Source organism: Mchenga conophoros, linkage group LG10 (assembly GCF_057382185.1).
Source record: "Mchenga conophoros isolate Kocher_MC1m ecotype Shallow Benthic linkage group LG10, M_conophoros_male_GT1.1, whole genome shotgun sequence".
Classification (NCBI taxonomy): Eukaryota; Metazoa; Chordata; class Actinopteri; order Cichliformes; family Cichlidae; genus Mchenga; species Mchenga conophoros.
The window spans coordinates 36633998-36660566 of record NC_140535.1 but is presented as its reverse complement, the minus strand read 5'-3'; the positions used below and the strand labels follow the sequence as shown (position 1 = coordinate 36660566).

At 44.6% G+C, this 26569-nt stretch overlaps 1 protein-coding gene and 1 long non-coding RNA gene across 7 annotated transcripts in view; one reads left to right on the top strand and one right to left on the bottom strand.

Moving 5' to 3' along the window:
• The window catches only part of LOC146566445 (arf-GAP with Rho-GAP domain, ANK repeat and PH domain-containing protein 1), a 35289-nt gene that overhangs the window by 2950 nt on the left and 5770 nt on the right, over positions 1-26569 (top strand). For 3 of the 5 annotated variants that reach the window (XM_085290114.1, XM_085290113.1, XM_085290112.1), the window contains exons 2-18: positions 89-165; positions 739-782; positions 3200-3703; positions 3962-4060; positions 4139-4322; positions 4818-4922; positions 4996-5100; positions 5462-5522; positions 21085-21205; positions 21412-21676; positions 21782-21981; positions 22983-23068; positions 24042-24224; positions 24316-24384; positions 24472-24571; positions 24889-24945; positions 25080-25206. In XM_085290114.1, the coding sequence (XP_085146240.1) occupies positions 89-165; positions 739-782; positions 3200-3703; positions 3962-4060; positions 4139-4322; positions 4818-4922; positions 4996-5100; positions 5462-5522; positions 21085-21205; positions 21412-21676; positions 21782-21981; positions 22983-23068; positions 24042-24224; positions 24316-24384; positions 24472-24571; positions 24889-24945; positions 25080-25206 (2387 nt within the window). Of the gene's footprint in view, positions 1-21; positions 166-738; positions 783-3199; positions 3704-3961; positions 4061-4138; positions 4323-4817; positions 4923-4995; positions 5101-5461; positions 5523-21084; positions 21206-21411; positions 21677-21781; positions 21982-22982; positions 23069-24041; positions 24225-24315; positions 24385-24471; positions 24572-24888; positions 24946-25079; positions 25207-26569 lie in introns of those variants that run through there. The other 2 variants (XM_085290111.1, XM_085290110.1) reach the window with 2 other exon arrangements.
• Positions 10152-26005, bottom strand: LOC146566446 (uncharacterized). 2 transcript variants are annotated; one of them, XR_014894221.1, is made up of 3 exons: positions 25063-26005; positions 24860-24991; positions 10152-14368 (listed from the first exon to the last, which is right to left on the bottom strand). It is a non-coding gene; the product is annotated as an uncharacterized LOC146566446 (long non-coding RNA). The 2 variants fall into 2 exon arrangements; XR_014894222.1 differs by lacking the exons at positions 24860-24991; positions 25063-26005 and adding an exon at positions 20348-20390.

Here is a 26569-nt window from a genome sequence, read left to right as displayed (position 1 = left end):
CGAGGATTGTTAAAAACTCCTCTGATCAGCTTCTGAATGAAAACCAATCACAATGATCAGATCACTAACGGCTCTTCCTGTCCAGCAGATGTCTACTCCTCCCATCCCGAAGCCTCGCCGCTGTTACTCGACAGGAAATCGAAGCTCCACCTCCTCACTGGGAAGGTCAGATAATCTTTAAATCTGCCAACTATAATGAAATCTGTGCTTCAGTCTCATTTCACTGATTTCATATCTCGCTCACACGGAGAGACAGCAAATCAGCTCAGAGTCCAGCCTGAGTTAGGATTTATTTTGGAGGGACAGTAAACAGGAAGTAGAGGTGGTGGTGTGTGGTACTGCAGAGTTTAGTGTGGATGTGGTCGAGTGTGTTACTGATACTGTGTCGGAATCATAATCGTACGGTTGCATGAAACAGACGACACAAACGTCTTCACACATGTTTGAGCTCAGCTGTTTTGTTCCCAGTTTGATCATCTGAACGTAGTCTGTAATCAGATTACAGTAGCAGCTGGGTTCACATATAACACATCAGTCATGGCTGCGACCTCTGACCTCTGAGCCGCGGTCTGTCTGAGGTGTTTCCTTCGTCCTCTTCTTTTGCTTTTTCTTCTCCTCGCTCTCTTGTGTCTTTGTAGAAGGTGGAGTTGTTGTCACAGCTGTGACATCACTGCTTGGTCATGTGACCACAGGACAACCAATCACAGCAGAAACTGAGTCCTAACGTTTGTGTTTCAGTGCCAAGGCTGAGGGAACTCTACAGCCAGCAGTTCAGAGTCCAGGTACACACACACAGACTCACACACACACACACACACACACACACACACAGACACATAGATACACACGCACACAGACTCACACACACACAGACACATAGATACACACGCACACAGACTCACACACACACAGACACATAGATACACACGCACACAGACACACACACACACAGACACATAGATACACACGCACACAGACACACGCACACAGACTCACACACACACACAGACACATAGATACACACGCACACAGACTCACACACACACAGACACATAGATACACACGCACACAGACACACGCACACAGACTCACACACAGAGACACATAGATACACACACACACACACACACACACACACACACGCACACAGACACACGCACACAGACTCACACGCACACAGACACATAGATACACACACACACACACACACACACACACACACACACACAGAGACACAGACACACACACAGAGACACAGACACACACACACACACACAGAGACACACACACACACACACACACAGACACACACACAGAGACACACACACACAGACACATAGATACACACGCACACAGACTCACACGCACACAGACTCACACACAGAGACACACGCACACAGACACATAGATACACACGCACACAGACTCACACACACACACAGACTCACACACGCACACAGACTCACACACACACAGACACATAGATACACACGCACACAGACTCACACGCACACAGACACATAGATACACACGCACACAGACTCACACGCACACAGACACATAGATACACACACACACAGACACACACACACACACACACACACACAGAGACACACACACACACACACACACACACACACACACACACACACAGACACACACACACACACACACACACACACAGAGACACACACACACACACACACAGAGACACAGACACACACACACACAGAGTGGAGAAGGCACAGGGATGTGAAATTGACCTTACACGGTGGGCTGTGTGGAGCCCACTCTAGATCACAGTGGGCTCTAGATCACAGTGGGCTCTAGATCACAGTGGGCTCTAGATCACAGTGGGCTCCACACCAGTGAAACTGCTCTGTAACACCGGATCCCTGAGATGCTCATCCAGGAGAAAAACAGTCGTGTAGGTGGTTTCTGTCCTTTCATTGTTTATCAGTTAGTAATGTCTTTGGCGTGTGTGAAGGGCCACAGTGGAGGTAAGGCTCTAACACAGGTAACAGTTATAAATCTCTGCTCTCCTTCACATTTTCCAAAGACATGCAGCAGACTGGACTGGTTCTGGCCCCCGGGCCTTATGTTTGACACCCCTGAAACAGAACAGAGCATGTGTGTGACGTCCTTACTGCTCCTGATCCATGATGACACTTTGGTTCGGTCCAAACCTGCAGCAGGTCTGAGTGAGCGAGAGGGTTCCTTTAAGATGCAGGAAAGCCTGAAATCACCCTGGAATCATCTTGGAATCATCTCCTCTCTAACCAACACAGTCAGTCTTACACTGCTGAACCCCGACGATACAGTGATGATGATTCAGCAGACTCTGGGATCAAATGCTAAGAACTGAAGATGGTCCAGCTTCTTTCAGCTCCTACAAAGAGGACGACTTCATCAAACACACGAGACACGAAGGAAAGAATGAAACAGGAGGTTAAACACAAACATGTGAAGACCTGAGCATCCAAACAGGAAGTGAGAGACCAAAATAAAAGCTGCAGGACCTCGTCAGTTTCATCCTACCAGTCAGCTGCTGGCGTTTTTTCAATGCGAGCCGGTGAACCTGTTTGTTCGGGCGAGGGAAACTCCTCCCACTGTTTGTTCAGATATCACAAGTGATTATCTCAAACCAGTTTGTCTTCCTGTGGTAATCAGATAATCTCTGTAAAGATCGTGTCACGTCATGTCCCGGGCTGCTCCGACCAGATCACTTCAAAGACGGTGGAAAAATTCACAAAGTGAGACTGTGTTGGTCGTCCTTCTACTGCCCCATAGAGCTCTGCCCAGGAAGCTTTTATTATGAAAGTGTCTCTCCAGGGAACATTACCAGACTCTTACTCTGAAGGACTCTTTCATGAAGCTCCCCATGCTGTCACACTTATTGTGACATTCCAGTGTATTATTAGATGACTTACTCTGAAAGCCCCTGTAATTATATTGCAGGTGTTATTATTGAGAAAGTATCACTAATATTGCTGACCTTTTATTGTGATAGTCTTTTTCACTGTTCTCTAAACGTAAAAGTCTAAATGAAAGTTTAGCATTTTTATTGTGAATCATCATTTGGTATTACAAGACTCTTATTGTGAAAATGTCAGTGATCTTTATTGAAGTCTTATTGTGAAAGTTTCTGAGCTTTTTGTTGTGAAATAATGATGAAGCTGATGTCATGTGTCCTCCTCAGATGAAGATGCTCACAGTGCACTGAGTCGTAGCCTCACCTTGCCAACTCTGGACGGCGTCACTGGCGTGATCGCCACCAACATCCCGTCACTGGCAGGAGTCGCTGCTTCCATTGGAGGCTCCGCCCCCTGGAACCCCTCCACACCCTCTGCTCCCCCCTCCTTAGACAGCATAGCTAATAGCATTACCACCCACATACCTGACTTAGCAGAAGCTGCTAGCACTGAGGCTAACCTTGCGTCATTCAATCCAATGCCACCTGGTGCTAACACAGATACTGCTGTGCTAAGCCCCGCCCCCTCCACCACACCTGCACCTGCTCCTAGCTTGGACAGCATTTTTAACTCACTGGCTAACATTCCCAGCTTTGCGGGGTTTGTTAGCAGTGTGGGTAACCCTGCTGTGAGCTTCTCTCCATCAGCCCCACCCCTCCCAAATACTAAACCCCACCCACCCTCGCTGACGGGAAGTGGAGCTGGAGATGCTCGTACAGGTGCAATGACAGGTACGACCACCAGAAAAAGGACGTTTGTGTGTAATTTTTATATAAACATCAGGAGGGTATGATCCACAGTTAGAGTGCAGCTTCACTTCCAGCTGGTAGAAAGTGTCAGGAGGTCAGGTGCAGGTGATCACCTGAGGTGGTGCACAGCTTTAGGTCACCTGAACGTTAAACATTCTGCAAGCTTAAAAGGATTCAGCCCTTTCTGAGGGTAAGAAGAACTAACACATGCTCTTTGTGTTCCTCTGAACCTGTGTCCAGATGTTGGAGCGCTGTCACAGCTGGTGACATCAGCTTTAGACCCGACTGCTGCAGTCACGCTGCCACCTGTAGAGGGTGCTGCAGGGTTAACAGGTGAAGGTACTGTTAGTATTTCTTCTGCTGGGCTTCTTCCCACTGGCTTCCAACTGCTTCAGTTTTTCCTGGTTCTGGTTCCAGTTTTATCTCCAGGTCCTCATAGCACCAGAGCAGAAAACCCGTCGGACACCACGTTGGCCTGCTGGACGACCCAAGAGGAAGCTGAATCTGAGTCATCCAATGAGGAGGAAGAATCAGGTGTTAGCCCCGCTCCTTCTACAGCTGAAGCAGATCCTCGTTCTGCCCCGACGACCAACAATGACAAGTGTGTATGGTTACTGTGAATTCAGACCGTTCTCACTCCCGAGGCGTAACATCCTGATGTTTTGTCAAGTCGTGCGGCGTTCCTGAGGAACGCGAAAGGTGACCTTCCGTGTTCATATGGTACACGCCGGGTTATAGATGAAATCCAGTGACAGTCCTGCGGAAACAGACGTTCCAGCCCTAAACCTAACCTTATCCTTAACCATAACCTTGTTCCTAACCCTAACCAGCACTTTAATGACGTTAAATAGTGTTCTCCCAAGCGATTTTAGGAAAATGAACGAACATGTGTAGATTGAGTCCAAACGGTTCTCATACTATCTCATATTATATTTAGGAAAAAACGTAATGTTGACGGTTTGTCACCTGGCGTGAAATGTTTTTGGGATGAGAACGTGTCGGTAAATTGTATCACTGTAGGGTTTACCTTACAATGTAAAGCTCCTTAAAGGGTTTGAAACATCTTTCTCATGGTGTCGTTGTGTTTGTTCTGCAGAATCTCGACTAATACTTCCTTTCGTTTGATACCTACTCGGCCGGCCCCGCCCCCTCCCAACACAGCAGGCCGATCAGGAAAATCTGTCAGACAGAAGACACCGAGGTAAACACAACTACGCACAACGCCTGCAAAACTAAATCGACCTTCAAAGTGTTAACGTGGGTGTGTCCTGCAGGGCGGCCACCATCCGAGTGTCAAGGAAGAAGGGCGCCAGCGGGAAACCTACTCCTCAGAGCCCTGTCGTCCGGGCAAGCTGGCTGGACGTCTGGAAAGGCTTCAGGTAATGTCAAGGCCATCACAGGTTTCACAAGTCGTGCTTTAGATTCACTCCAGGACAGAGTCGGCCTGGGCCTCAAAACCTAAAGGGTGTCCACAAAGACTAGGTTCTCGAGTGGTCCGTACTATCTACTGTTGGGATATTTATCATGTATCAGCACCTAAAGATCTTCATAAAAGGTTCTTCATTTTCTGGTCTTTTGGCCTCACCTGTCTCGTTCGCTGAAACAAAATCCCATTAGAAACTCATGTTTCCTATAGTATGAGCAGAACCAGCTAACCTGGGCTAATCAGGGGACCCAAAATCATGTGACTGCTTACTTGTCAGTTGAATGGATGATGAACTTGTTTTCTGCCTTTAACAGACATAATGTATTATGGGCGACGCTGGACGGACAGCTGATGTCTCTGTGGAAGAAACGCACAGTAAGCTGGCATCTCTCACCTGTCTCACTGTGTTATTTACCTCACTCTGTGTACCTGTCTCACTGTGTGGACCTATCAATTCAATTTTATTTATATAGCGCCAAATCACAACAACAGTCGCCTCAAGGTGCTTTATATTGTACAGTAGATACAGAGAAAAACCCAACAATCATATGACCCCCTATGAGCAAGCACTTTGGCGACAGTGGGAAGGAAAAACTCCCTTTTAACAGGAAGAAACCTCCAGCAGAACCAGACTCAGGGAGGGGCGGGGCCATCTGCTGTGATTGGTTGGGGTGAGAGAAGGAAGACAGGATAAAGACATGCTGTGGAAGAGAGACAGAGGTTAATAACAGATATGATTCAATGCAGAGAGGTCTGTTAACACATAGTGAGTGAGAAAGGTGACTGGAAAGGAAAAACCCAGTGCATCATGGGAATCCCCCGGCAGCCTACGTCTATTGCAGCATAACTAAGGGAGGATTCAGGGTCACCTGGTCCAGCCCTAACTATATGCTTTAGCAAAAAGGAACGTTTGAAGCCTAATCTTGAAAATAGAGATAGTGTCTGTCTCCTGAATCCAAACTGGAAGCTGGTTCCACAGAAGAGGGGCCTGAAAACTAAAGGCTCTGCCTCCCATTCTACTTTTAAATACTCTAGGAACAACAAGTAGGCCTGCAGAGCGAGAGCGAAGTGCTCTAATAGGGTGATATGGTACTACAAGGTCATTAAGATAAGATGGGGGTAATGCCATCCAGAGTAAGAATCTGCTTAGATACCATATTTCTAAGATTTTCAGGGCCGAGTACAATAACCTCAGTTTGATCTGAATTAAGAAGCAGAAAGTTAGCGGCCATCCAGGTCTTTATGTCTTTAAGACATTCCTGCAGTTTAACTCATTGGTGTGTGTTATCTGGCTTCATGGACAGATAGAGCTGGGTGTCATCTGCATAGCAGTGTAAATGTATGCTATGTCTTCTAATGATGCTGCCTAAGGGAAGCATGTATAATGTAAACAGAATTGGTCCTAGCACTGAACCCTGTGCAACTCCATAATTAACCTCAGTGTGTGAAGAGGACTCTCCATTTACATGCACAAACTGGAGTCTATTAGATAGATATGATACAAACCACTGCAGCACAGTACCTGTAATACCTACAGCATGTTCTAATCGCTCTAATAGGATATTATGGTCGACAGTATCGAACGCTGCACTGAGGTCTAGCAGGACAAGCACAGAGATGAGTCCACTGTCAGAGGCCATAAGATCATTGTAACCTTCACTAAAGCTGTTTCTGTGCTGTGATGAGCTCTGAAACCTGACTGAAACTCTTCAAATAAACCTCTGCAGATGATCTGTTAGCTGTTTGACAACTACTCTTTCAAGGATGTTTGATATAAAGGAAGGTTGGAGATTGGCCTATAATTAGCTAAGACTGCTGGGTCTAGAGATGCTTTTTGAGTAAAGGTTTAACTACAGCCAGCTTGAAGGCCTGTGGTACATACAGTGGCTTGCAAAAGTATTCGGCCCCCTTGAACTTTTCCACATTTTGTCACATTACAGCCACAAACATGAATCAGTTTTATTGGACTTCCAGGTGAAGGACCAACACAAAGTGGTGCACACGTGAGAAGTGGAACGAAAATCATACATGATTCCAAACATTTTTTACAAATAAATAACTGCAAAGTGGGGTGTGCGTAATTATTCAGCCCCCTGAGTCAATATTTTGTAGAACCAGCTTTTGCTGCAGTTACAGCTGCCAGTCTTTTAGGGTCTGTCTCTACCAGCTTTGCACATCTACAGACTGAAATCTTTGCCCATTCTTCTTTGAAACAGCTCCAGCTCAGTCAGATTAGATGGGCAGCGTTTGTGAACAGCAGTTTCAGATCTTGCCACAGATTCTGGATTGGATTTAGATCTGGACTTTGACTGGGCCGTTCTAACACATGGATATGTTTTGTTTTAAACCATCCCATTGTTGCCCTGGCTTTATGTTCAGGGTCGTTGATGCTGGAAGCTGAACCTCCGCCCCAGTCTCAAGTCTTTTGCAGACTCCAAGAGGTTTTCTTCCAAGATTGCCCTGTATTTGGCTCCATCCATTTTCCCATCAACTCTGACCAGCTTCCCTGTCCCTGCTGAAGAGAAGCCCCCCCAGAGCATGATGCTGCCACCACCATATCTGACAGTGGGGATGGTTCAGAGTGATGTGCAGTGTTAGTTTTCATCCACACATAGTGTTTTGCATGTTGGTCTCATCTGACCAGAGCAGCTTCTTCCACATGTTTGCTGTGTCCCCACATGGCTTGTGGCAAACTGCAAACAGGACTTCTTATGGTTTTCTGTTAACAATGGCTTTCTTCTTGCCACTCTGCCATAAAGGCCAACTTTGTGCAGTGCACGACTAATAGTTGTCCTGTGGACAGATTCCCCCACCTGAGCTGTAGATCTCTGCAGCTCGTCCAGAGTCACCATGGGCCTCTTGGCTGCATTTCTGATCGGCGCTCTCCTTGTTCGGCCTGTGAGCTCCAGGCGACCGTGGCTCAGGGGGTTGGTAAGCGTATCTGTAACCAGAAGGTCGCCGGTTCAATCCCCGGGCTCTCTTTCCTGGTCGTTGTGTCCTTGGGCAAGACGCTTCACCTACTGCCTACTGGTGTTGGCCAGAGGGGCCGATGGCGCAATATGGCAGCCTCGCTTCTGTCAGTCTGCCCCAGGGCAGCTGTGGCTACAACTGTAGCTGCCTCCACCAGTGTGTGAATGCGAGAGTGAATGAATAGTGGCATTGTAAAGCGCTTTGGGTGCCTTGAAAAGCGCTATATAAATCCAATCCATTATTATTAAATGTCTCAATAACTTTATCCCTGACCTGTCTGGTGTGTTCTTTGGACTTCATGGTGTTGTTGCTCCCAATATTCTCTCAGACAACCTCTGAGGCCGTCACAGAGCAGCTGTATCTGTACTGACATTACACACAGGTGCACTCTATTTAGTCATTAGCACTCATCAGGCAACGTCTATGTGCAACTGACTGCACTCAGACCAAAGGGGCTGAATAATTACGCACACCCCACTTTGCAGTTATTTATTTGTAAAAGATGTTTGAATCATGTCTGATTTTGGTTCCACTTCTCACGTGTGCACCACTTTGTGTTGGTCTTTCACCTGGAAGTCCAATAAAACTGATTCATGTTTGTGGCTTTAATGTGACAAAATGTGGGAAAGTTCAAGGGGGCCCAATACTCTTGCAAGCCGCTGCAGCTGATTATTAGAGATCGTAGTTACATGCGGCTGTCCTCTTGTTTGATGGCAGATACTCCCTTCACCCTGGCCAAAAAGGCCAAAATGACCAAAGAAAAAGTGGAAAACAGTTAAACATGAGAGGTTTTTGGACAAAGTTTGAGTTTTTTCCATTGTTTAAGCACTGCTTCCAGCTAAGAGTGATGCCATATATGCCCCATAGCTGCAGAAAAGGCTAACATTGTTATTTAAAAAAAAAAACAGCTAAAGCACCAGTTCAAGCACCGTTTAAGCACCGGCACCGTTTCAAAAGTACCCGTTTGGCACTGGCCTCGGATAAAACCTAAACGATACCCATCCCTAGTGGTGGGTGGGTTCTTTTACATTCTGAGGAAGCCAATTGGGTCTAATAACAGATTAAATGCCATGTTGAGGCTGTCATTTTTAGCATCCACATTAGGGCTGCCACAAACGATTATTTTTGATCAGAGGCGGAGCCAGACATTTGAAACACCCGGGGCTTAGCCCAAAAGGGTGGTGGGATTTTTTTTTCCGGGGGGGGGGGGGGTTAGAAATGACTGAAAGATTAATTGGCTCTGTTTTGAGTTTTGTTCAAAAAAGAATGACTTCATAGAGGGAAAAGTATATATCACATGTGCAGGACACCTTAAACTAGTTTTTTAATTAAGCAGCAAGAAAGAACAAAGTCGGGCTGTATCAAGACACGAGGACTAAACCCCGATTCAACCAGACCCAGAACTGATCCAGAATTAAAACAGGACTACAAGAGTTCAAAATCAGGACTACTGAGGATTTAACCAAAACAGAACCAGAATCTGAACTAGATGATAGCAGCACTGAAAATCATCAGACCTGCACTACACTTGTTTTTTAATAATACCAAAGTCCACTGTTTAGATTCAGAAAGGTTTATATAATTATTTATCCTTGTTGTGCAAACAAGCTGCAGAACTTAATAAATATAGAATTTGAAAAATAACAAACCTAAAAAGAAACACGAGGTACGAGATACATGAGGACCTGTGATACGGTGATACTTTTGGTAAACAACCATGTGACTAACAGGTGTGTCTCACCTGCTCTTGTTCCCTCTTTGTGCTGACAATCATCAAATCTACAGTTGAAACCAGATATTTACTCTTCAGATAAAAACACTTTTTTAATTGTAACATCAAATCAGACTAAATGTTTATTTTTTAGATAAATATAAAAACATATTTGTTAACTTTAAGAGTAAAGAGAGAAACTGTCTGTATTTCTTGTAAATGGCACCAAATTGTATTCAAACTGAGCCACACTTGTTGGGTCTAAACTCAGACCCCGCTGTATCTAAGACTTATTCCCATGAAAGAAAAGCAAGGCAACAACGTTCGATTTCTTGCGCAAGGGAGGCCTCTCGTCTGTGACCAGCACGTTGAAATGACCACACTGGTGGCCTCCTCTCGCCGCCTTTTATTGACAAACTTCAAACAATAGTTTACAAAACACCTCCCCTTGCAACCCCCCTTTGGTTACAAAGACAAGGCACTGTATGTAAATGTATACACTGAGTGTGTGTGTGTGAGAGTGTGTGTGTGTGTGTGTGTGTGTGTGTTATGTGAGAATGTGTGTGTGTGTGTGTTTGTTGGTCAAAGGGTCATAAAACCTAAAAGCAGGAACAACATCCTTGGTCATAAAGAGGGTAGTCTTCCCCCACACCCAATGTATGGTTTACCAAAAATAACACAGTGAAACCATACAAAGGGTAGGAAGCTCTACCAAACATCAAACAGATCTTCAAGTTAGGATGTATCTACAATAAAACCTCCCCCAGCACAGAGTGGCTGGAGAGGTGGTCAGGATCAAAGGAATGGCTTTGATCCTACTGCTTAAACTAAGACTATACAAATTTAAGAAACACAATGGCAACATTCAACAATTAGACTTAACATTTCCCTCCTTTTTGTCATTGCATACTTAAATTTCAACTTATGCACCCTTTGTTTAGACAGTGTCAGTGTAGATTTCATTCATGCACAGTAAACTACATCCTATACATAAGCAAATCAGTATCAACAGTTCAAAAACAGGAATTAATATTTTCAAAAGAAGATGCCACCAAGGACCAGACGGTAACCAAGCTATCCAGTCTTGTGGCGGATCTACTCCTGTCGTGCAATTCATTATGTATTTCTTCAAGTAAACAACTGAATGTCAAAGGTCAAACAAGAAGAATCATCATTCTCAAAAATCATGTGTCACTACAATCCAACTGTATATAGACATAGGTATTTAAATGCATCAGTTGACTTTATTGTTTGTCCATGTGGCTCTCAGCTAACTTCAAAGCTGCAGCAAGTCAACACCCTTCTTTATTGACTCCTATCAACCCCCCAAATCTTCTCACTGTAGGCATCCTGTGGGGGTTAGAGTCAACTTGTGAATTATCTGCATTTACAACTCTTCTCCTGTCCTGTTGTCACCACAGAAAAAGCTTTGTAAAGGAAATTGGATCAAGCTGTTTTGATCTTCTTGGCTCAAAACCTCAAGTGTTCATGATGTAAATGTAGACAAAAGGCTTCTCTGTTTACATCCTTCTTGCAAAAGACAAAAGAATAAGTGATGTTGCCATGTTCCATGGTTAATCTCCAACTTGGGCTAATCCATTGTCCTTCATACACATAGGCATTTGGCCTGTTTCCAGTTCGTTTAACTGTATAATGTCCTGCAACAAGTCATATTCTTTGAGTCAGACGAGCAGGTCTGTCCTACCAGAGCAGTTCACCTTCCCAGCTACTGGTGAATCAACCTTCCATTCAGGTTCAGAGCAGTTGAAAAGTTGGCAGTGTTCCTGGATGTGTTGCTAAAGCAACCAAACAAACTGTCTCGCTCTCAGTGATGCTACATGGCCACAGTCCAGAAGAATGTGTAGCCAGTGGCATCACAAGCATAACCATTGGTCTCGTTGTTTATGTGAGCGGTTGTGTTCTTAAACTGCCACCAGTAGTTGTTGAAAACCCATGCGGGTACCTGGTGTGGTTCGCTCTGTCCCAGTGCGCTCCCTGTCATCCCACTCAGGGTCCACAGGCACAAGAAGATGCACAGCACATTCCCAGCCATTCTGATGAGTACCTGTGGCTCAGTTGGTTTCTTCACCGGATTGAGACGAGGGGCCCTGGAGGCTTTCCCCCCCCTTTGTTCCCGGTCTTCCTGCCACTTACTCCGAGCTGGCCTGGATGTGTGTCACCTTCTTGCAGTGCGCTTGATATATCCAAGTGTTCCTTCCGGCAATCTTCACTGCTGTGGTCGTCGTCAGCAGCATCCGATATGGACCTTCCCATCGTGGACTGGACCAGCACTTCCTCTCCATGGCCTTATCATCATCCAATCTCCAGACTTCAGGCTCTGCTCCTGCGAAGAAACAGAATCATCTGGCAGATCATTTGTTCTCATGACTACTTTACTTTTAAACATTTCAAGCATCTAATCCGCTAATATGCTCTCTCTTCTGCTTTTCTATCATCACTACAGAAGACTAGAACTCTAAATGCTCTACCATATATAATCTCAAAGAGTCAGACCATTCTCTGTTGGAGTAATCCTCATGTACTTATTCTATACAGTCTAACCATGTCCTGCCTGTCTTCCTAAATCTTAACTTTACTGTTCCATTAGTTCTCTCTGCAAAAAAGCTTTTTTTTAAAAGTATTTAATAATCCTAGAGTGAGTATAACGACTGCTCATCTCCCTCCTGTTTGAGACATGGCATAGCCAATGGCTCAAAATAGCAGCAGTCTTATACAAATTATTAGGCAGTACTGGTGTATCACACAGATAAAAAATCATCCTGCAAGCTTGCTCCCTCTGTAAGTCACAACTATTGTCCTGCAGTAGGTGAGTGGGCCTGCATGTCTGCTAATGCTGTACTGATAAAAGGTTAACACCATGTTTAACTAAAGCTGCCTCTTTTGCGATCTTATCTGCAAAAACTTTTCCTAATGCAACCGGATCTTTCCCTCACATGTGTGCTGCACATTTACAAACGGCAATTCCACTGGTTAATAACGCTGCATCCAGCAGAATTTGCAAGAGTTTGGTGTGTTCTGCAGGTTTCCCTGTAGAGGTTGTCACACCTCGTCTCACTCACTGCACTACAAAGAAATGTACAGTAGCAAATGTATACTGCCTATCAGTGTATATTGTCTCTCTACAGCTTTACACGCTTCCGTTAAAGCTAGCATCTCTGCTGCTCAAGCAAACATGAAACATGCTAGTTGTCCTACAAAGATTACTCTCTCTCACTGTCTGCTACAGTAAAACCTGTTCTAGTCTGTCCCTCTGCTGTTATAAAACTCAAATCATCAACAAACCAAACCTTTTCCTCAACGAGTGGCACATCTATTAAGTCATCCCTCAGCTTACACGTCTTCTCCTCGCGCTCTCTACACTCATGAGAAGTGCCCTCCTCCGTTGGCAAAAAGGGTTGGACAGATTCAGAATTCTGCACCACTTTATGGTAATATGTGTGGTTGTGAGAGTAACAGTAACATTAAAGACAAGTGTCTTGTAGGTGACAGAAATGTAAGTTTAGTCTGCAATAGTAAACATCTACCTCGTGTGGAACTAACAGTGTCAAAGGGTGAAATAAACTATTGAAACATTGTACAGCTTAAGCTGCTGCACATACTGATCTCACGCATGGAGGTAAAGCACGAGCAACTAGAGCTAATCTTTTAGGATAGTAAGTTACTGGCTTCACTTGTGGAAAAAGTGCTGTTAGTTATTTTACAGTCACCTTGCATTTGTGCTGTTCACAGAACCACAAGTCCATCGCTGGACCTCCTCTGCGCTGTCACTTTTTGGAGCTTGGCACGCTCCCTCAGGTTCCATTTTGTGGGCGATCCTCTCAGTCACTCCTTCTCATCATGGCATCTCACGACATCTACAAATTGAAAAAATGACACTCCTCTCGCCACACGGCTTTCGCCATGTGTCAACTCCCCAATGAGACATGTACAAGAATGTTGCACAGTCTCCCTAAAACAATCTCCAGGGTTTGTCCCTTGGAGCAGCTTCACTCCAAGCTGTAACCCTGTATAAAAACATTAATCAGCACTTAAATGTTCAGCTTGTTTAGCTCCCAGCTCCTGTATCACAGAAGACAAAGTCTTAAATTTAAAACAACTTCACATTCGCAACCAACTGTAGATCATAAGAGTAATAAAGTATTCAGCATCACAGAGACAAGTATCATTGCAGGTTTATTCTAAACTCATTAAACTCCTACGTTTTCCCATAATTTATTCCAAATTATTTAACATCTCAATGTTATTCCACATTATAATCAGTGAACTTCACTTATAGGCCATCAAAGCCTCATCTGAACAAGGATGCACCACTTGCATAGGTTTAATACTTGTAAATAAACAGCTAATCACACAAATCACTGCAACAATAATAGAAAACATTGTTTAATGTTACTTCTGGACCCCACCTCTTGACGCATGGACACTCTCATGCGTCAACTCACCAAACCTGGATCCCTGCCTTAAAAACTGGCTCCACCAGGAGCCTGCATACTCACCATCATGGCCTGGAAAACAAGATCTGGAAGTAAAATCAAACGTCACACTTATAAACAAGTATATCACAAGGGTAACAAGCATTCAGCATCAGCAAGACAAGTGTCATGTGCAGGTTTTCTCAAATCATTAAATCCCTATTGTTACCATAATTCGCCTCAAACATGGATCATCCCATGTGCTCAGTTAACATTAATGTAATCGGTGACTTCCCTTAAGCAAAGTCACTCCACTCATATATTATTATGGGTCCAAAAGTGGCCAGCAAATGAGCCCATAATAAACTATTCCATAAATATCGTAATCTCTTATTTGTTTTACTCATGTCACTTGTCCACTTCTGCTGAATGCTACATGCACTCTCAAAGAAAACAAAACCTGAAATAAAGAAACAAACATCCACCAGTTGTTCTGCTAAAAACCACATCATCAAATCACATGAAAAACTGCAATGCTGTAAGAAAAAATGCAAATGTTAGCGCTGCGCAGGTGTGTACACACTTTCTCACAGTAACTTCTGTGAGTACCACAAGCCCATGAATAACACACCTCTGATAGATTCACAAACATAAAAATGGCATTTAAAAGGTTAAACCATCACGCAACCTCAGATGTTGCTATCATCTTTCTGCTCCTGTAACAGAGACACACACAGAGATACATCCACACCTTTGTCAAGTGGGGGTTGACTTCACACAATGGTGTTAAGTCAGTCAGTCAGTTCCCCATTTATTTTAAAATTCTTACTCATTCACTCAGTGATTCCTTCTTTTGCTAATTGTGGAAATTATCGTTGCATTCGTTTCCACGCTCAGCAAAACAACGTCATTTCAAAAAGAAAAATAATTTAGACTGGATTTCCTCGTTGAATCCTTTTGGACAGGAACTTGTTTCCTGATTGTCCCAAATAAGAGCCCATTTTAATTTTGGGGAAGCTCACTTTGCAACAGTTTTCTCGACGACGCTTCGATTCTAATCGTGCAGATCTGCTCAAACAGAGATCATCAAACAAAACTTTCAGTGCACCATGAAAGTAACAAAATAAAAGAAAGAAAATAAAAGAAATCAAAGAAAATAATGGAAAGAAAGGCCTTGTTTAAGTCATGACACGTGTTCTTCATGCCAGGGGGATAAATCGTAACAACCCAATTGGCAGGTTCAACTTTAGTAATAAAGACAATCAAACAGCCAGTTTAATCTCAAACATTCATCCAATCAGCCATACACACAACATACAGCATAACCCTGTTGTCTTAGCACATAATCAGTTTTAGTTCTCATGTAACTAAATGTGTGTCATGGTAAAACTTCTTCACACACCAGAAACTCACAATCAGCTCACTCAACTCACTCATTTAAGACCTCTCATCAGCATTCTGCTTTCTCCTCTATAATGCAACCATCTGTCCTCCTATAATATTCAGTCCACTAGTCTATGTATCACTTTCATCTTACTAGTGACTTGGACAAGATGACAAACAGAATCTCATGCTTAAGATGCTGTCTGGTCTCATGAGTATCATTGTATGTGTATATGCATGTGGGGTTAGTATAGTTAATGCATTTTCAGTATGTTTTTGTGTTCATCTCTCATCACACTTCCATTATTCTCATCACTGCTTAAAACAACACACATCTCTCTCTGTTTTTTTTTCTTTAACCGTACTTTTCTCCAAAACAGAAAATAGCATTACAGCTGTTTCAGACTGAGAAACACCAAACACTCTTCGTGCCATCATTCATCCACACAACTGTTTTATTTCTTTTTGTCCACTGGGCAGGTGACATGCAGAATCACGTCTGCCCCAGCTGGATACCTTTCACACACACCATGACGTCAGACACTCTCACACTCGCGGAATTGATCAGGAGAAAAACTTTCTTCATCTTCACACTCTGTTACAGAAACACCATATGGGTTTTTTTTTTGTGTTGTGTCAGGGATGGATATGTAGTTGTAACGTTTGTGTTCACTTTCTTTCCTTTCTGTCTCCTCTCTTGCCTAGTCTGTCTTGGACTCAATGCTGCTCCTAATATGCCTTTAATCTCTCCTCCACTTCTGCTCTCTCACGCTCTTCTCTGACTCTACTTTCTGCTAACATTCTTGCTTCTCTCCTCTTCTGAACCTGCTCCAGCCACAACTTAGCAACTGCTAACTGCAATTCCTTCCTCTGCTTCGCTTTACCTGTTTTACCTGCTACACTTACAGCTATTCTTTCTACCAGCATTTTACACTTAACTTCCACTAATGTCCCTTCAAATCCACATTTCTTACACCAACAACCTACATACTGCGTGCTGCCTGGTAAAACTTTCTGCATAAATTTTACATCTCCTTCTAAGGCAGACTTACACATTTTATTCTCCATTACAAGACAACAATCAGCCACACTCACGCAGACCACGTCTGGCCCGCACACACACAACATAGGCCTATCGCTTGCGTTTGCACGCACAGCTAGCGCTCTCTGTTGAAAACTCTCAAACGCCCCATATGGCGGAGAATTCAACCTTCGGACACTCTCCAACGCCCCAAATGGCGGAGATTCCGGACTCTGAACCTAGGTTCTCTCCACGCCCCAAATGGCGGAGAACTCTCTACGCCCCAAATGGCGGAGAAGCCTGCGTCTCTCTCACGCGGCTAGCGCGCTCCCGGACTCACGTTTAACGCACAGCCCGTAGCCGCTCTCTATTGTTTTGGGTCACGTGCGCTCTCGTGACCAGCGCTCCCCCGGACTCAAACGTTTCACGCAGAATCACGGTGACGCGTATCTAGGATCCACATTCATTCACACGGTTATAGAGACGCTCTCTAAGGCCTTCTGTACTCACTGTTTGTTTACGTTCATGGGAAGAGTCTCTGGATCCCGTCAATCGTTATCCATCCCGAGGGGAGGTCAGGCGCAAACTTCCCGGCCTGGTGGCAAGCCAAAAACACCAGGGCTTTACGTCAATCATCCCAGACGTTGCGGTGGCGTCCTCTCCCTCTCCTCGGTGGATGCAATGTGTTAGGCTCCGGCTCCGAAGGACCAAATAAATGTTGGGTCTAAACTCAGACCCCGCTGTATCTAAGACTTATTCCCATGAAAGAAAAGCAAGGCAACAACGTTCGATTTCTTGCGCAAGGGAGGCCTCTCGTCTGTGACCAGCACGTTGAAATGACCACACTGGTGGCCTCCTCTCGCTGCCTTTTATTGACAAACTTCAAACAATAGTTTACAAAACACCTCCCCTTGCAACCCCCCTTTGGTTACAAAGACAAGGCACTGTATGTAAATGTATACACTGAGTGTGTGTGTGTGAGAGTGTGTGTGTGTGTGTGTGTGTGTGTTATGTGAGAATGTGTGTGTGTGTGTGTTTGTTGGTCAAAGGGTCATAAAACCTAAAAGCAGGAACAACATCCTTGGTCATAAAGAGGGTAGTCTTCCCCCACACCCAATGTATGGTTTACCAAAAATAACACAGTGAAACCATACAAAGGGTAGGAAGCTCTACCAAACATCAAACAGATCTTCAAGTTAGGATGTATCTACAATAAAACCTCCCCCAGCACAGAGTGGCTGGAGAGGTGGTCAGGATCAAAGGAATGGCTTTGATCCTACTGCTTAAACTAAGACTGTACAAATTTAAGAAACACAATGGCAACATTCAACAATTAGACTTAACAACACTTATGCAGCTCCACAGTTCTGTTCCTGCTGTTTTTGTTGACATCTCTTGATGTTCCCATGTCACAGAAACAGCCTCTGTGTTTTGTCTTATATGCATCCACAGCTGTGCCACCAGTTTACTCACATGGACTCTACGAACCAATCAGAAGCTTCTTCAGCTCAGAATGGAATCGTCTGCAGTTTCTTATTAATTAACAATAAACTTAGTGTACAGGGAGTGCAGAATTATTAGGCAAATGAGTATTTTGTCCACATCGTCCTCTTCATGCATGTTGTCTTACTCCAAGCTGTATAGGCTCGAAAGCCTACTACCAATTAAGCATATTAGGTGATGTGCATCTCTGTAATGAGAAGGGGTGTGGTCTAATGACATCAACACCCTATATCAGGTGTGCATAATTATTAGGCAACATCCTTTCCTTTGGCAAAACGGGTCAAAAGAAGGACTTGACAGGCTCAGAAAAGTCAAAAATAGTGAGATATCTTGCAGAGGGATGCAGCAGTCTCAAAATTGCAAAGCTTCTGAAGCGTGATCATCGAACAATCAAGCGTTTCATTCAAAATAGTCAACAGGGTCGCAAGAAGCGTGTGGAAAAACCAAGGCCAAAATAACTGCCCATGAACTGAGAAAAGTCAAGCGTGCAGCTGCCAAGATGCCACTTGCCACCAGTTTGGCCATATTTCAGAGCTGCAACATCACTGGAGTGCCCAAAAGCACAAGGTGTGCAATACTCAGAGACATGGCCAAGGTAAGAAAGGCTGAAAGACGACCACCACTGAACAAGACACACAAGCTGAAACGTCAAGACTGGGCCAAGAAATATCTCAAGACTGGTTTTTCTAAGGTTTTATGGACTGATGAAATGAGAGTGAGTCTTGATGGGCCAGATGGATGGGCCCGTGGCTGGATTGGTAAAGGGCAGAGAGCTCCAGTCCCACTCAGACGCCAGCAAGGTGGAGGTGGAGTACTGGTTTGGGCTGGTATCATCAAAGATGAGCTTGTGGGGCCTTTTCGGGTTGAGGATGGAGTCAAGCTCAACTCCCAGTCCTACTGCCAGTTTCTGGAAGACACCTTCTTCAAGCAGTGGTACAGGAAGAAGTCTGCATCCTTCAAGAAAAACATGATTTTCATGCAGGACAATGCTCCATCACACGCGTCCAAGTACTCCACAGCGTGGCTGGCAAGAAAGGGTATAAAAGAAGAAAAACTAATGACATGGCCTCCTTGTTCACCTGATCTGAACCCCATTGAGAACCTGTGGTCCATCATCAAATGTGAGATTTACAAGGAGGGAAAACAGTACACCTCTCTGAACAGTGTCTGGGAGGCTGTGGTTGCTGCTGCACGCAATGTTGATGGTGAACAGATCAAAACACTGACAGAATCCATGGATGGCAGGCTTTTGAGTGTCCTTGCAAAGAAAGGTGGCTATATTGGTCGCTGATTTGTTTTTGTTTTGTTTTTGAATGTCAGAAATGTATATTTGTGAATGTGGAGATGTTATATTGGTTTCACTGGTAAAAATCAATCATTGAAATGGGTATATATTTGTTTTTTGTTAAGTTGCCTAATAATTATGCACAGTAATAGTCACCTGCACACACAGATATCCCCCTAAAATAGCTCAAACTAAAAACAAACTAAAAACTACTTCCACAAACATTCAGCTTTGATATTAATGAGTTTTTTGGGTTCATTGAGAACATGGTTGTTGTTCAATAATAACATTATTCCTCAAAAATACAACTTGCCTAATAATTCTGCACATCATCAATGTACTCCTACATTTGATCAAAGTGATAAAAATAGCTCTGTCTCTCTTTATTCTGACATTTAACTGATTCAAAATATGTTTCAATATTTATCTAAAACAAAAGTTTACTCTAAATTGATGTTGTACAGTAAAAATGTTTTATGTTTTCTCCCTAAAGTGTAAATATCTGGTTATAAATGTGAATATCCTGCTGTGTACTGAAACCCCTCTTGTTTTGCATAGAAATATACTGAACAACATACAAAGCATAATATATAAAATAACATTTACCTGAGTTTTTCTTTGAAAGAACCCTCTAATGTCCATTCTTATATTTCAGTACATAACTGAAACCGATTTAGTCGGGGAGGGTAAGAACTGAAAATATGAAATAAACACACGTAAGCTAAGACTCTCTAAAAAAAATTGCATTTGTTCGGCTTTTCATTTCGCCATTTGTTGATTCACTCGAAGAGCGAGTAACGTAATATTGGTCAAGTGATCAGTTTGATATCAATCTTTCGTGATTCACCGTCATATTTACATTATTTGTACGGTACAAATGATTTGCTTTGGTACCTGGTCAAACTTAAGCTCTCCTTAGTATGGCTGGCTGCGTTTCTCCAACAGCGCACTCACAGGCAGCAGCTGCCCCGCCCCCTCGCTCAGTCGCTTAGTGCCTGAGCTCGGATCATACCAATATCAGGGGGGATTCACGCACAGTCGTAAATTCCCACAGTGTGCACTATGTGCTTCGAATATTGTGTGTACTTTTTGTTTTATACAGTTGTCAGCCAGGCATCTAACTATGAAAAAATTACACTCCAAAAGACCCCGGGCTTCTGACAAAACAACCCGGGCTTAAGCCCAGTAAGCCACCCCCACGCTCCGCCCCTGTTTTTGATAGTCGACTAATCAGATCATGCATGATTAGACATAAAACGTACAGCCAATTACAACCAGCATGAATCTGCTCTTATATTACTGTCATTAGCTCACAGCTTGAAGTGTTTAAGGTGCTAACTAACAATAAAGGGCAGATGACAGTTTATTAAACTTTTAATGAAATGTCCAGATTGTCTCGGTGGAGTTTAATGAATCGTCCGTCTGCTCCTTGCTGTCTAAAATATATCAGGACACTGGTGTAAACTCTCGACGATCTCACACTTCTGTTTTATCAGTTTTCTGTTTGACGTTTATTCAGCTGTGTGAAAACGAAGGAGGAACCCAACCAGGGGATTAATAGAGTTTTATTTTATCTAATCTAATCTAATGACTTCAGCCAAAGCGATTTACTCGTTTGCTTTGCTCTTTAGGACCGGTTCAGCGAGGTGTTGTTTCATGTCTCCAGTATCACCAACGTGAAGAAACTGGACAAAGGCAGATTCTCTGTTTACTTCAGGAAGAAGCATTATGACTTCATGGCTCATAGTGAAGGTAAGAACAGTGACTCTTCTGGTTTCTACTGGATTCTACTGACCCAACACAGGAAGACGACTGGGGACAGCTCCTACCAGATTGGTCAAACCTGCCTTTGTTTTATAGCGTGAGCGATTTTAGCACGATTATAAAAGAGACCTGCGGTCTCGGCTTCCCTGTTTCACGCCTCATATTTTTTCTGCTTGCTTCTGTTTGTCTATCAGAGGTTCAGGACGGTTGGGTCACTTCTCTTCTCGCCACTCGAGGCAATCCAAGCCCCACCCCCCCAGAACTCCATGGACAAATCACCCTTAAGGACCCGCGGGGTCGTGCTTATGCTGCCCTCTGGGGTCATGACCTTTGGATTTACCCTAACAAGGAGGGCTTCCAGCTGGGTGTGGCCTCGTATACCGTCCCCCTGAATGTGGCCTCGGTCAAATCGACGGGGAAACACTCGTTTAGCCTCATCACTCCATACAAGACCTTCAAGTAAACCCCCGTCTGTGTGTCTGCCTGTCGGTCCATACCTGTATGGTGTTTATTTGTTTGCTAAAATTATATCCTCCTCTCTTTAACCCCGCCCCCTACCTACAGCCTGTCTGTTGATTCGTCCAAGGATCTGTCCGTCTGGGTGGACAGGCTGTCTTCAAGTATCCAGAGCGCTCTGTCCTGCTGTCAGGTGGCGCTGCGTCTCTGGGAACACCCGTACAACAAGGTGTGCGGGGACTGTGGTGCGGCCAATCCGGAGTGGGCCTCGGTCAATCTGCTGCTGGTCATATGTCAGCACTGTGCAGGTATGACAGCACACCTGGTACACGTTAAGATTATTAATGCAGAGGGTTGTGTAACAGCAGAATGAGACGCATCGATGTGAACCTTTTCAGGATTCAAACGATCGTTGGTCACGGACGTAAAGAAGCAACATTACCCAGGACTTATGTCAGAACACAAGTATGAAAAAGGCAGAAAATAAAAATATTGAGGAAAATATGTAACACAAAATCGATTTTAATCTACCAAAACAAAGGCACAGATTCATGTCCAAGAGACCGCACCTCCCTGTGCTGTTTTTAAAAGATCAGAGACTCAGAGCTGTCCTCTTAAGAATCTGGATGCTGTGAATGAGCAAATATAACCAGGTGCAGAAGATCCTCCAAAGTGCCATTAAAGGCCCAGAAGAGAAACCAACAAACACTGTTGTAAGATCTCGGTGATATCACAGGAGTAGCATACGTCCAAACCAACAGAGCAGAAAGCTCTGAGATAAAGAAACGAAACCAAATGTGAGCCTGACTCACTGACTGTTAGCTGGAACAGTTTATATGATGCTGATTAAATGAAACGATACCAGCGTTCCAGTTTCACCACTGCCAATAAAACGTGTGCAGTCTGAGGGAAACACACCTGTCAATAAAACTCACCTGCTGATAACACACACCTGTAGACTGTTGATACACTGTGATCACTGCGAAAACACAACCTTCACACATTTTCTTTTCTGTTGTTAAATAGAAAAAATATTTGAGGACTAAAGCACTGGGCAGCAACCCTATCCTCACTTTTTCATTCTTATTCACAGTCTTGTAAATACTATATTCATTTATTTATTTATTTATTTATTTCATTTTTTCTTTGTTTAAAATTTATTGTACATACTTATCCTCTTAAAATTGCCCTTTTTTCACTTGTAGTGAATTGGTTTGTATACAGTTTTTGTTGTTCGAAAGCACAATGACAACAAAGATTCTGAGATTCTGTAAAACCCACTGAACGCAAAATGCTAACATGTTCTCAGGTCACCATCGAGGCCTGGGCAGCAACCTGTCGAAGGTGCGCAGTCTAAGGATGGACAATAAAATCTGGACTGAACCATTGATACAGGTGAGTGGGTGGAGATTGAACACAGTGCAACACAAACACAGTCCCAGTTCAACCAGCCAGTTAGCAGCTACAGCTGCCTTTGTCACCACCCACTGTTGTTATGATCTATCAGGTCTTTAAGTGATGACGTGATGAAACCTGCTACTCTGCGTTTAATAAGGCTGTTGTGTTTTTAACATGTTTTAATGCTTTGTATCTGGTTCTATTTATTCTCAAAAGCCCCTAAAAACAGTCACTGATCACGGTCGGCCTCTCTCAGTTTTTATCACCACTGTTCATTTTAAAGCTCAGTTTTTAAAACCTTAGGATGTAACTGCAGCCCATGCAGCAGTATATGAATGACTAACTATTGTGGATGGATTATCTCAGTTGTTCTCCGTTTACAGCATCCTGCCATGCGATTGCATTTGTCCCTGATCATCGGGAACTTTTATTGAGTGGGAAAAAAGTTTATGCTATGCTAACATAGCTGTGTCGCTAGCGGTCACGTAGCACATCATTATATACCAGCTAGCCAAACTAAAGTAACCCTACAAACGTCACTGCTGTTTAGTTTTCTGTCTTCATTTATTTCAGAAGCGATAGCAGAGCTGTACGTTTGAATTTGTTTTAGAAATCTCTCAGTCGGGACAGGCTATATTATATTTAGACGGAAACTAGCAAGCTAACTCCTTGCTAACTTCTAACTCTGTTAAGTTTAATAAATTCAGTTTTCATGGATGCCTGAACGTTAAACTTAACCGTTACACCTGGAAGAGCAGCCACAGTGACCATTTGGCTTATGGACCTGCAGCTGAGTCCGGGCCCAGACACGGCTAATGACGTCAGACTTAAAGACCGGATAGAGACCAGTTTTTGTCTCAGGCTGTAAACATGTTTATTTCTGCTGTAGAGTTTTAACATTGGAGTCAATGCTGCCTCTGCTGGACATTATGGAAACTGCAGTTAACTTTTACCTTCAATCTTCTGCCAGCTGTTCGTTACCTATGGTAACCAGCTGGCAAATCAGGTGTGGGCTCCAGCGGTGCCAGCGGCAGAGCAGCTCCGCCCAGAGTCCACAGATGAGGAGAGGTCAAAGTTCATAAAGGATAAATACAGCAGGGGGCGCTACAGACGAGTGCACGCTCTGGCCTCATTTCCCTCCATGATGGAGCAGGTCTGACCCAGAATCAGCTCAGCCACCGCACACGCTCAGAGGCGTTACACAGGTGTCATATGTGTGACAGGTGTGTGTGTTTGTGTTTCAGAGGCTGTATCAGGTGGTCTGCACTGACGACGTGGAGGAAACGATGTCTCTGATCTGCTCCGGAGCAAAGGTACTGTCCTGTGTTCATGATGCTCGTTAAGCTTATTAAACATTTATAACACACTCCCTCCTTCATCTGAGGCTCTCACCTGTGCAGGTGTCTTCATCAGACCCACAGACCCCCTCCCTCATCCTGCTGGCAGAGCGAGCCAATCAGGCTCTGCAGACCGAGCTGCTGCGAGTCAACGAGTACACAGGTAACACACACACAAAGGTAACACACACACACACTCACACACACAAAGGTCACACACACACACAAAGGTCACACACACTCACTCACACAAAGGTCACACACACACACTCACTCACACAAAGGTCACACACACACACTCACTCACACACAGGTCACACACACACACACACACTCACACACACAAAGGTCACGCACACACAGGTCACACACACACACACACACACACACACACACACACACACAAAGGTAACACACACACAGGTGACAGTAAATGCTGATCTGAGCTCACCTGCCGCTCTGTGTGTGTTCTGTGCTCAGAAGTCCCGCCTCACCAGCCGCTGGCAGGTAGAAGGAGGTTGGACTCCGCCCCCTCAGGTATGCAGTTCAAATGAATCCAGGTGCCCTCGCAGAGATCAAAACGCTGTACATGAATATGAATGTGGTGATATGTCAGAGTCTCTTTGATCCACCCAAACATCAGCAAACACTCACCTGTGTCAACTGTGCAGGTGAGGAGAAGGAGGAGCTTCACGGGAAACTGGAGGATGATCGTTTTCTCTTCTCGCTAGAAAACGAATCAGCAGCCTGCGACGTGCTCGACCTGCGAGAAGTCCTGTCTGTCTTCCTCAAAGACGGGTAAATATGCAGTACTAATACCTCTGGTACCACAAGTACTGCAGTACCTCACAGTAATACTGCGTTTTAGAGGTTTTAGCAGAAAAACACCTGACTGACCACAGGCTGTGTCTGAAAGGCGGAGGCCACCTTGATGAGGCCACGCCTCTGTGAATGTTTTTTTGTGAACTTTGAACTCATTCATGGTGATGTCAGCAATGATGTAAAGCTCAACCATCAGTGGCCGGGGTCACGCGGCACACCTGTCAGCTGGTTTGGGACACCTCGGTGTCAGAGCAGGAGGAAGTGGAGGGAGAGCTCGGGGTGTCTCTGCTACGACTGTCAGGAAATTCAGTCCGTTGCACAGTGTGAGGCAGAAGCTGCGTCCCTGTCCCGGGTCACCTGTCTGTTGGACAGTGTTTCCTCCGGGCCGACCCGAACTCGTTCAGAGGTAACGCCATGACAGAATCAACCACCTGCGGCCTCAGCTCTCTACTGCAGCTTCAGCACTGGAGGTGTGGAACGTGGCTCGCTCCGAGTCAGTGGACCCAGGACGCTGTGCGACACAGCGAGCCCGAGCACTGCCCCGGCTCCTTCAGGGTCCTTCATTTCATCAAAGGGTAGCTCTGAATCACTCAGGACCAGTTTGTTTGGGGACATCCTAAATCATCTGCATGATGTGTGGATAGAAGAAAGCATCCAACAGATTTAGTGCAGGACACACGGGACTGAGCTCAGACCACTGCCAGCGCCAAAGCTACACCAAAGCAACACGCTGAGCTCGTTACACACAACCGGTGAACGTTTTACATCACAGGAAGTTCCCACAAACAAAACAGGAAGCTCAGGGCAGCCAACTCTGACACCGCAGCTCCCTCTGCTGGACACATCTATTCACTGCAAACACCTACAAACCGACTCAAACAGCAAAGCTGAAAGAATCAGTCGTTTCATATGGTTACCAAGGCAACAGAAAAACAAAGTGACTGGCTCCTCAGCTCTTATTGTTACTCTGCAGACGAGTCCTAGCTCCAGGGTGTTTGTGTTCAGGTATCAGCTGCTGTGTCTGAGGTGGAGGTGTGGCCTATCCCAGCTGTCATAGGACGGGAGGCGGGGTCACCTGGGCAGCTCACCTGTCTGTCACAGTACTTTTATAAGAACCATCAATAATAATCATAAACTGTTAGTTTACTGGGGCAGCACGGTGGCACGGTGGTTAGCACTGTTGCTGTACAGCAAGAAGGTCCAGAGTTCAATTCCACCATCAGGTCTTTCTGTGTGGAGTTTGCATGTTCTCCCCGTGTTTGTGTGGGTTCTCTCCGGGTACTCCGGCTTCCTCCCACCGTCCAAAGACATGCAGCTTGTGGGGATAGGTTAATTGGAT